The following is a 10,857-nucleotide window of genomic DNA, read 5'->3' on the forward strand; positions in this document are numbered from 1 at the left end:
GCACAGCTACTCATTCTTTACTTCACACAACATGATACAGAAATTTGTATTTTACAAATACAAACAAGGGGACGCTGTCAGGAAAGACAAGCGTTAAAGGAAAAAAATGAGAAAGGTGAATGGGATTCCCAGATGGGTACATTATGGCAGATTTTGCAATGAGTACCAAAAACACACTTAATACTATGAAGGCCCTACAGTGCATTGACTATTTAATATTATACAACAAGTATTTCCGACCAAGCAATCTGATTGGTCAATAAGACATTTAGAACGTGTTCAAATCAGCATTCGCTAACTCCCCAAGGGAACCCCTTCTATCTGTACTATGACAGATTCTGCCAGTTTAAACTGGGGGACAGCACTTGTGCATCTTTGTCTGCCTTACAGCCTTCCTACTTGCATTTAAATAGGATAATTTTGCCCTTATTATTATTACAAGATTAATTATAAAGGTATATTATATGTTATGTAATAACAACCAACTTGGAACAGGTATGGACTTGAGAAAATGAAGAAAAAAAGATAGTCAGTCCTCTTCATTTGTATGCATAGTTAGGTGAACACATGGCCACGCATGTGCCCCGATCGGCCCCAATGTTCCCATGTGTGCCTCAACAATCATGGCAAACGTTTCCGTCTTCCGTTTACTTCCGCCTACTATGAAACGGACCAATCAGAGCCGACTCGTAGCTTTCGTCACGGCCAATCAGGTCGCCGATACGCTCTTCTCGAAAACATGTCGCCCATGAAGCTGTGTGTTCCAGGTGAGTCCCGGAAAATTGTTGTTACTACCACTTCGTGTGTACTAACCCCCGACTTTAGACGGCTTTGTAACATTCAGCGCATACTGAGTTGTATATCTGCGTCTGTGTTGCTTAAAAACGTGGTTAAAGCGCAGACTGACAGTGTAGGCTCGTGTTAATTATTTGCAGCTGCCATGCGTGGAGTGGGGCTTCGGCTTCCAGCACATCCACCGCTGCATTGATTGTAAATGAACGACTGCTTGTAGCATAATATCAGACGGAACTGATGACTCCGGGGCTGTTGTTTTAGGGCTGTTTGTTGGTATTTGCAGAGCTGCGATAGCTGAATTTTACCTTCCATGGTAACATCAGCAGCCCTGCCCATCGCCTCAGGCTGGATAACACATTCCTTTGCTCGCTTGTTTTGACGCACCCATGGGAAACCCGAAGGTTTACAGAGGGAGTCGTAAAAGATAACACACTGTACTCCAACTGTGTTTATCTTTCTGGGAAACATAATCATCAGTGCTTAGAAAGACCGTGCAGGATTAGCATTTCACGTTGATGGTAATGACTGGTTAAAATACTACACTTAAGTAATGGGCAGTTTTTGAATTTACTAGTTTATTTACGGTTCATTCTTAGCACTGCTCTGCAACTCTAACGCACTTGTTCTGTTAAGATAATTTTGAATTTTCATTGATGATGCATGTCAAGAACTGTATTATTTTTATGCTGATGTTTGCAGGAATGGTCCACCTCCGCCTCCGAAACTCTCCCATGTTATAACACTTTACCACAGTCTCACAGTTGCTCTGAACTTCATCTATTGACTCTACCTCCGTCTCCTCTTGTCTGTGCACAGGTGACAAACTATGCAGTGTAGAAGACTGTATTCCAGGCACAGGAGTATACATGCGGCACGGCTACATATACTCCTCACTAGCAGGCTACGTGCTCAGGAAAAACGAGGGAGAGGAGGTGAGCGTTGTGGTGGGTGTGTGTCGTACCAGAGTGAAGGTATTTGTGCAGTGTTTGTGACTGAAACAGGTCCATTTCTCCCTTGCAGTGAGGTATGTGTGCAGTGCTGTGTTTTCCGCGTCAAAACTGAGCTTTGTGCGACCTGTGTGTGCATTATTTTCGTCTCTTCCTAGTTACCGGTGATCTCAGTGGTGAGGGAAACAGAAACGCAGCTACTGCCAGATGTAGGAGCAATAGTCACCTGCAAGGTAATGCCGTAGTGTCAGATGCTGTGTTTCTATGGGATGTTCAGATTAACAGAGACAGCGTGTAGATTTATGAAGGTGGTTTGTGTTTTTTGTTTGTTTTCACCTGTGCAGGTAACCAGCATCAACCCCAGATTCGCAAAAGTGCACATCCTTTACGTAGGCTCCACACCGCTGAAGGACCGCTTCAGAGGGACTATCAGGTATTTTTATTTTAAACTGACCCCATGGTAAAGAACAGTTTTACCGTCGTATTATTCTTTTTGCTAAACAAGTGCTTACTCTGTCGGGCTCTACAGAAAAGAAGATGTGCGCGCAACAGAGAAAGACAAGGTGCGTTTGAATTCATCCCTTCATTCAGATCCTTCCCTGTTCCCTCCTGTTTACTTTAAAACAAAGCTACCGCGTATATCTTTTGTCTTCCCTGTGTGGATATGAGAGTAGTTACACAAAAAACTGTTCACACATGGAAAGTCTACAGCACTTTTCAGTCCTTTCTGTTTTTCTGTGCTCTGCCTTCCCTCAGTATCTACCGCTTTCTTCTTTTAAAGTATGGACACTCCAACTCTATCTCACAGAACAAAGGTCGACTGTGATGCTACCACACGTAACTGTGTCTGAACCAAAAACATGCCACAATTACTAAAACCAGTGGTCAGCGCACACGTACGTGTGAAAAAACATCCAAGAAAGCCGGTCGCAGTAGAAGAAGAAGATAAACACAGCCGCTAGAAGAACCGTCTGAGGGATAACGGCATCTTACCTGCACGAGAAGTAACGCGAAAAATTACATACAAGATTAAAAAATGTACTATTATCTGTCTGGTTGTTGTTTGAAATGCTGGTCCACCTCTAGTTTATTATATGACATAATAGGTCGAAAGGAAAGCGAGCCTATTAACGTGGTATTAACCCGCTGAAAAAACACGTATCGCCATCTATTGTGAAAGAGGAGAACAGTTATTTTATTTTCTTGCGCTGCGTGTAAACTTGGACTGTAAAAAGGACTGTAGTGAGAAAGTCGAATTTTGAGCATAGCTCGATTAAGCTTGGCATGTAAACGCACTGAATGACTCATTCATTATGTTGATTCGGTGGAAAAGCTGGCATCAGAAGTCCAGTTTGTGCCAACCGTTCAGGACAGACACAAAAACTAGGGTCACAGACATTAACCAATGCCTTGGTTTTGGAAAATGGTGACCATTAGGTTGCTGTTCCATAGCCCTTATGGGGCTAGAACAACATCTCAACAAAGTTCATTTTTAGTTGTCTTTTTGTTTGTATGTTTTCCTCGTCTATGAGAGTTTTTAGTTGTCAAGGTCTAAAACAAAGGCAACTGCAGTTGTTTGAGTGTCTGGAACTATTTCTTTAACATTTTCTTTCTTCTTCATTTCATTCTTTCATTTTCTGTAACTCCTCTCTTTTGCAGAACGTATGAGATTTTCATTCATACCAAATTCAATTAAGATGGTATGCTTAGTGTTAATTGTCTTCCTTCATTGTTGCAGGTGGAGACATACAAAAGCTTCCGACCTGGTGACATTGTCTTGGCAAAAGTTGTATCCTTCATCTGACAAATACATGCCTTTCTCAAGAATGAAAGATGAAATTCATTCCTCACCTATGGGAACTATTCAGGTCATACCTGAACTGCCTAAAATATAAAAAGACATAGGTACAACAAACACATTCCCTACTAAAACACCGTTCTTATCTGTTCCCCCGTTCTCTGGGAATGTTTATTAAAAGGTGTGAGATTATAACAGTGACACTAATAACACGTTTAAATACACCAAATGTGCCTCACAACAAGCAAATTAACCACAACAGCTGTAAATAGTATCATATTCATGTCTGATTTAGTAATATTTGGTGTTACCTTGACCTGGGATGTCAGATATCTCTCGGGGACGTTCAGTCTAACTACCTGTTGACAACAGCAGAGAATGAACTGGGGGTGGTGGTGGCACACAGTGAAGCAGGTAAGGATTTCAGGCAACACTGCACCAATTAGTAGTATACCATCTGAACACAAGGTGGTGCAAAGCTGCAGAGTAACAGTACAGGAAACAGGACAGAGAAGAGATGATATGATGATTTTGTCACTTGAATGTTGCAAAAGAAGACTTGCTACATACACACCGAGTGCCATCAAACAATTTCAGTCAAAACAGTGTTAAAATATAGTAGTATCTGAACACATTTCTTATTTTAAAGGTGAGCGTTATGACTTTCAGTCCAATTATTTTACAACACGTGACAGAGGTGGTAGTGTTGAAACTGAAACCAATAAATAGATTTTCTTTTCATGTGACACATGTTGATTTGTCCCTATAAGAAAAGCACAGTATTGATAAGGGCAGCATTATTGAGGCTTACTTTTACATTTAGTAAAACTAAACCAGGATAAATTCCACTTGTGCTTACCTAGTGTGAGAAGCCAAAACATCTGTGAAGAGAGTCTATTGAATGTATTCAAAATCATATCAAATAGATCTCTAATACTTAGTAAAAATAAGATAAAAATAACTCTCCCACAACCGCTGTAAACATGCCAATATGCTAAAACTGCAGTGGTAAATATGATGAAACCTGCACCTGCTAGCCACAAGCTAATTAGCATCTAGCCACATTGTATTGTTACTTCAAGAAGGAGAAATCATTTGGAAGTAAATGGCAAAAGAAGTAGCAAAAGCTTGTGAGAATAAATATATTAGCAGTTAGACTCCTGTCAGAAGCACCATCTTAAAGCATAGTCAGAGATCATGGTAGTAGGCAATAATAATATTGTCTGGAGTATCGAGGTTTGTGGCTGTAGAGTAGCTACTCAGATAGACTTTGATTGACACCCTTAGATGACTAGGATGGAGTGGAGATGGAGAGGAAGAAGGCAACATGACAGCGTGACAGAATTTCAATGAATATAAAGACTGGAGCAGCAGATAAAAGCCGACATTTACTGTAGAGGGATAGAGACGAAGTGTGAACAGGTCTCCTGTATTGAACATTCATGTAGACCTCAGTCAGTTGTTGAAATATTGTTTGCATGTCTTGATTTCCTCTCATCTCCAACACATTTCTCCGTAAACCAGGTGCCCAGATGATCCCCATCAGCTGGTGTGAGATGCAGTGCCCTCAAACGCACACCAAAGAATTCCGCAAAGTGGCGCGAGTTCAGCCTGAGTATCTACAGGCATGAGGGTCCTGGGAGTTCTCTCCATCACAAGGAACACACAATTTCCCCCTCTTCCTCAGTCACCGTCGTCAAGTAGCCTGCCAGCTTGTTTCAGATGTTTTCTGCGAGTCTGGGCGATGTGCGATTCATTGGCTTCTCTTCTGGTTTCATGTCTTTCTAAAGTGTTTTTTCTTAAAATAGCAATCTCTGCGCACAGTTTTTCATCCTTTTATTGTGCTCACTTTAAAAAAAACACGGAAGAGGCCAAACTGCAAAACTTGTCAGGACATGTTCCTAGCAATGCATAGTGGCTGTTTTTGCATCAAACATGGGTGTTCAGTTGCCTTTAAACTCCCTGATGACAGCCTGATTAGAACTGTATCAGTTCGCTCAGGATATTACCAAACAGTCACAAAGCTTTACACATCAGAATTTTGCATTTCATGAATAAAGTTTATTTTTTCCCACAAATGCAGGATTGTCTCAGTATTCTGACATTAAGTAACATGGCAGATCATCAGGTTGGTCAAGGGAACTGTTTTTGCATGATGTCATGTACAAGCCACTAACCTGCCTTTTTAATTATTATTGTTTTAAGAAAAGTATCCATTTACCTGGAAGATATTTTCATCCAGAAACTCATTCATACTTATTCCTCTCGACCAACAATTGTCCACGGCTGAATAAGATTTACAACACAGCTACCATCCACGGAATACTGAAGTACAACACGATAGTCAAATATTGTTTCCCAGCATATTTGCATAAGTGAACTATTATGAGCCAATGACAAGCAAGCAGTGATGCTTTGGTTTTCTTTGTAGTGAACATGAGCTTTAAAAATTCTTTCTTTCCTTTAAGTCAAGCGAAAGAATGAAATAAAGTGACTATCGAAACCATCTTCACTGTCTTTTTGTTTTCCATCACTTTTTACCATTGTATTTATGAGTCAAAACTTCTGTCTTTAACAAAGGGAATATGTAGAAGGCATTACGACAATGAATCCCTTGAAGATTTGAAACAGCTGTTTACTTCAAAGCTTAAACAATGAGTCCATTTATGTAGGACTGCATTTAATATACTGTACAATATTTACAACTGGAACTTCTTTTTATTCACTAAGAAGCATTTATTTACACTACTACATCAATAAGATGAATGCAGAGCTGGGACGACGGATATTAACGGGAAAAAACACTACATACAAATTTCATACTCGACACCAACCCCACCAATCAATCATCGAAGCGAACGGACCGACACGCAGAGATGTCAATGGAGAACTTCTTATTGGATGGTGCCGTGAACCCGAGTCCTGCCCCCCTGTTACTGAAGTCAATTCTTCGGGACTGGGCTCGCTCAAACTCTCCCAGAAGTCCTTGCTGCAGCTGCTGCTGTGCGTCCTTTCCCAGTGCCATGTTTCCACCTCCAGTGCTTCCCCCGGCCGGCTGGAAACCCTTTTTGAAGCCGCCCATCAACCGGAGGAACTTCTGCTGCTGTTGGGAGCTGTCAAACTGGGCAGTGGTCCACTGGCCGAAACCCTGCGGGACAGAGAAGATCGGGCTCAAACCTTAAAATCAGGGTGACTTAGTCATATGTCAGAACTTGAGTTGTAGACAACACTGAAAGCCAGAGGTACAAACTGGAAAGATGATTACTAGGCAATGTGCTGCTTACAAAAGCTACAATTCGGCAGCTTTGCCCTCAGTAGTACCCAAAAGTCAGCATATCTCTGCTTCCACTACACCAACTCTTTAAATCTTGCACAAGTCTCAAGGATTCAAGAGCACAACTTGGATCATTTGAGGCAAAAAGTCACAGAGAGTTTCCAGAGTTTTATTCCCCGCAGAAAGAACTGACCGTAGGTTTTTCAGGTTGTCGAGGCTGAGAGGCTTTGTCAACCTCCATCTGTAAAGCCTGCCTTCTTTCCTACAACAAACGACAACACACTTGATTAAGGTCTACTGCGTAATGTAGAAATACCAATTCACAGAGGCAGTCATTTTTAAAACACTATAAATAACTATACAGACAACTATGAGAGCCCTGGTTACCTGGTTGATGGTCATCTCATCAGTGTTTCCCTTCTTCTCCGACAGGAAAACCACGTCTACTTGGGGACACTCCTGAAACACAAATTGTGTGACTAACCATTCCACAGAATTAAAGTCACAACCATGCGACCACATCCTTTTGACAAATACACTAACCTGAGGGCCATCCTGCTCTTCTTTGACCTTTTTCTTCTTCTTTTTTGCACCAGCTTCCTCTCCAACATCACCCACATCTTCTACCTGAGCAGAGCTCTTTTCCTTTTTTCTTTTTTTGCTTGGTTTGTCTGCTGCCACGGTCACAACACTATCAACTTCTTCGTGCATAATTAATTGTGGTTCTCCCTCCTCTCTCTTTGCCTTTTTCTTTTTTTTCTTCTTTGGCTCCTCCTCCTCCACCTCAACAATCTCAGCAGACCCTTTTCTACACTTTTCTTTTTTTCTGTTTTTCTGTAACTCTGTTGTCCCTTCCTCTATGCTGGTGGATTTTTCTTTCTTCTTGTGCCCCGTTTTGTCATCTTCCACCTCCCCATCTGATGATGCTTTGCTTCTTTTTTTGCTAACTTTGATCTCAGGTGTTTCTACTCCACCTTCTTTCATTTTGGCTGCTTTCTTTGTCTTCTTTTTCATGTTTTTCTCATCAACCTCAGCATCTAGTGCTTCTAACTGCACTCCATTTCCAGCCGACCCAGCTTTCTGTTTTGTTTTTGTTGTGATTATTCCATCCATAATTTCCTGCTTTTCCTTTTTCCTCTTTTTCTTTTCTTTTGGTACTTCTATAATCTCTTCTGTGCTTACAGCTAAAACATTTTTATTTCCTTTCTTGGTTTTCTTTGGCATGTTGTCTTTCCCAACTTTTTGTTCTTCCTCCTCTTCTATCTGTTTGTTTTCTGGACTCATTTGTACAGACTTAGTCTTTACTTTCTTCTTCTTGTCTTTCTTTTCCACTTCTTCTGTTACTAAACTTTGTGCAGCTTCGACTTGATTGTCATTGTCAGCCACCAGCTCCTCTTTCTTCTTCTTCTTCTTCTTCTTAGTGACTCTCTCATCATCTCCATTGGAACCACTGGCATCATTCAAAGAATCAGAGACAATTTTCCTCTTCTTTTTTTTCTTCTCTTCCTTCTCATGCCTTTCATCCCAGGACTCTTCTTCTACAACTTTAAGGTCGACCTTATTAGTTTTCTTCTCTTTTTTCACCCTTACCGGGCTACTGTCATCAATAATGCCGTTTTGGCTCACTGAATAAAGACTCTTGTTCTTCTTGTGTTTTTTCTCCTTCTTTCTATGATTCTCCTCACTATTGTCTTTAACCATCTTCATCTTCACTTTTTCCAATTGCCTCTCCACAGCAACAGACCTCTGGCGTGTCTGGTGAAAGAAAAACAGTCACTGCAGTTACTTCCCCTTTGACATTAAATTGTATAAGCAAGATTCACAGACATTCTATTTTTGTGCAAATGTGACTCTACACTAACACTAATAAACATGAACCAAAAGTGGCTGGATGCGACTGCTGTTTGATGTCTCTTTGTGGAGACAGTTGCAGGGAACCAAGCAGATTTGGGGGGGGGGGGGGACTTCTTACACTCTAATATATAGAGATATATGTGTCTATCCAAACTTGTGTCTGACCAACCTGTGCGGCAGCCCAGCTTCCCCAGTGTCACACTTAATTTCAAAGATTACATCAAGTCTCCTGACAGCTGATTAAAAATCAGAATGCATGTAGATCTACCAAAGAGAAAAGTTGCTGTGACCATTTAAATACACAAACTTATTGCTTGACAATTATAAATGGCACATGTGACATGCTGTTTGTAGGTGTTACTGCTGACTCCAACTTAGAGGTTACACAGAGCGCTTGCAGGTGCACCTGAAGGCCACTCACTGTACTGCTGCAGGTCCTTTTTATCTGAACTCAGATACACCTCAATTTTTATTTTCATGTCGAATTAAACTGAGAGTGACCTGATCAGCACAGATTAAAATTAAAATTAAACCAACATGTTATCTGAAGAAGTTTCAGACTGAAAACGCTAAGTGACAGGACATGATGTGTGCTATAACGACAAACTAACATGGAATAAATCCAGATAAAGTTAGTGCTATGCACGCAGAATGTGAAGATCATGGCATCACGCTACCAGCCATGCTAGCTAGCTAACAGCTAAATAGCGGCTAAAAAGTTAAACTGGTGAAGAAGCAAACTAATCAGTCAGCCAATATGTTAGGTTAGTATGCTGAAAATGTACAATGAGTTACAACATGCACATTTAGGAAGTCGTTTACTTACTTTGTACACTTCACAAAGTAATTCACGTGGATACCGTTTCCCTTCTTGACCCGGAAGTAGCTTCTGTTTTCCTGTGGCGACAAGAGCGGCGTCCGTAGCAACGAACGTGCGATGTCCAGGAGTTACAAGAACTAGCAGCTCAACAGGTATAATCATCGTTTTAATTTGATTGTATTTGTTAGTTTTATCTGTATCTATAGTGCATACACCATTAAATGCACATCAAATGAAATTGTTTTTTTTTGCACTGTCTGCATCCTCAACTTTTATTTTTTATACATAGTCCCCCTATATGTGCACTGTTTGTGAGTGTTGAATGCTTCTGTACCACTGCTCCTAACAGCGTGAATCTTAATCAACTTTTAATGGTATTTATGAATGTATGTATGGAGCTCTGATGCTAGGCTAAAATAAAGCTAGCTTGTTAGAATTTTTTTTTTTTTTTTTCTCTATAGAACATATTTGATGTTGGAAGTAAGTCAGTTAGGCTAAGTAACGTGGCTTAGTGTGAGTGGAAGGTGTTAGAGCCAAACGAATGACTACATACATATATTTATTAACCGACATTCTTACCAGGTTTTAACTAATGATGCTGTATGTCAGTTATAGCTTCAAGATATAATTTAAGGTATTTGATTTCAGTATGTTTGAAGGCTTGTTTCAAACTTCAGCCAGTCCGGACATTTATGTCGTCTGCCTCAGCACGAGCCTCCAATATAGGCTCAAATTAGTCAAACACCCTATTAGCCACTGGCCTCTAACACCTTCACTTGCATGCTGGCCAACCTCCTTTAACACCTGTAACCAGTCACCTGTAATTACCCCACAATCCCTGTCAAACCACAGCAGGTCCGCCCACTATGTTTATGATCCCTTATATACACGGTATTTACATCATTTCCAGTTATAAGCTGTTGCCTCTAAGCCTTCAACATGCAAACTGGCTTTAAAAAAGGCAAACTACAGCTCCCAGCTTCCATCTGCTCTTGTAACCTCCACCCACAGCCTCCAACTGCCCATGCCTTTAAGGGTCCATGATTATGTACTTTTAAAACACTTCCACATGCATCTTATTTTTGTTTTTTAGTCAACAAATAACTGAAATTAACTATAAAGGAAAGAAGCCATGAATAATAAATAGTTTGCAGTGCCCTTTTCATAATTATCTTTGGAGAAAGTTCTTTAGTGTCCTCGGGAAACCAACTTTGTGTTGAAACTGTGTATTGTTTATTAATTTTATTGTGACAGTGCCTTGAACACAGGGAGTCGAGCCAGCATACTAAACTCTTTAGATGTAGTAATGGTTGAGTTGCATCTCTGAGTTGACAGCTTCCTACAGTAAAGGCAATAAGACCAGGCAATA

General features: G+C 40.6%; 2 protein-coding genes across 3 annotated transcripts; one reads left to right on the top strand and one right to left on the bottom strand.

Moving 5' to 3' along the window:
• The first annotated feature begins 687 nt into the window (after positions 1-687).
• Positions 688-6,046, top strand: exosc1 (exosome component 1). 2 transcript variants are annotated; one of them, XM_047578275.1, is made up of 8 exons: positions 688-767; positions 1,612-1,727; positions 1,901-1,975; positions 2,087-2,175; positions 2,272-2,305; positions 3,481-3,531; positions 3,870-3,954; positions 5,065-6,046. In XM_047578275.1, exons 1-8 carry the CDS (start codon positions 740-742, stop codon positions 5,169-5,171), a joined length of 585 nt encoding a protein of 194 aa, XP_047434231.1. In that variant the 5' UTR covers positions 688-739; the 3' UTR covers positions 5,172-6,046. The 2 variants fall into 2 exon arrangements, with proteins under 2 accessions (XP_047434231.1, XP_047434232.1); XM_047578276.1 differs by lacking the exon at positions 688-767 and adding an exon at positions 1,029-1,313.
• Positions 6,047-6,238: 192 nt separating this feature from the next.
• Positions 6,239-9,599, bottom strand: knop1 (lysine-rich nucleolar protein 1). Its single transcript, XM_047578273.1, has 5 exons — positions 9,495-9,599; positions 7,358-8,569; positions 7,202-7,273; positions 7,008-7,076; positions 6,239-6,688 (listed from the first exon to the last, which is right to left on the bottom strand). Exons 2-5 carry the CDS (start codon positions 8,519-8,521, stop codon positions 6,383-6,385), a joined length of 1,611 nt encoding a protein of 536 aa, XP_047434229.1. The 5' UTR covers positions 8,522-8,569; positions 9,495-9,599; the 3' UTR covers positions 6,239-6,382.
• Between the last annotated feature and the right edge of the window lie 1,258 nt (positions 9,600-10,857).

This window comes from Mugil cephalus, chromosome 2, assembly GCF_022458985.1.
Source record: "Mugil cephalus isolate CIBA_MC_2020 chromosome 2, CIBA_Mcephalus_1.1, whole genome shotgun sequence".
NCBI lineage: Eukaryota > Metazoa > Chordata > Actinopteri > Mugiliformes > Mugilidae > Mugil > Mugil cephalus.

Coding starts and splice junctions, on each gene's coding strand:
- exosc1 (XM_047578275.1), top strand. CDS start 740: ATGTCGCCCATGAAGCTGTGTGTTCCAG. Junction 1,728..1,900: donor GGAAAAACGAGGGAGAGGAG/GTGAGCGTTGTG, acceptor GTCTCTTCCTAG/TTACCGGTGATCTCAGTGGT. Junction 2,306..3,480: donor GCGCAACAGAGAAAGACAAG/GTGCGTTTGAAT, acceptor TCATTGTTGCAG/GTGGAGACATACAAAAGCTT.
- knop1 (XM_047578273.1), bottom strand. CDS start 8,521: ATGAAGATGGTTAAAGACAATAGTGAGGAGAATCATAGAAAGAAGGAG. Junction 7,274..7,357: donor AAGAGCAGGATGGCCCTCAG/GTTAGTGTATTT, acceptor TTTGTGTTTCAG/GAGTGTCCCCAAGTAGACGT. Junction 6,689..7,007: donor GACAACCTGAAAAACCTACG/GTCAGTTCTTTC, acceptor TCTGTCCCGCAG/GGTTTCGGCCAGTGGACCAC.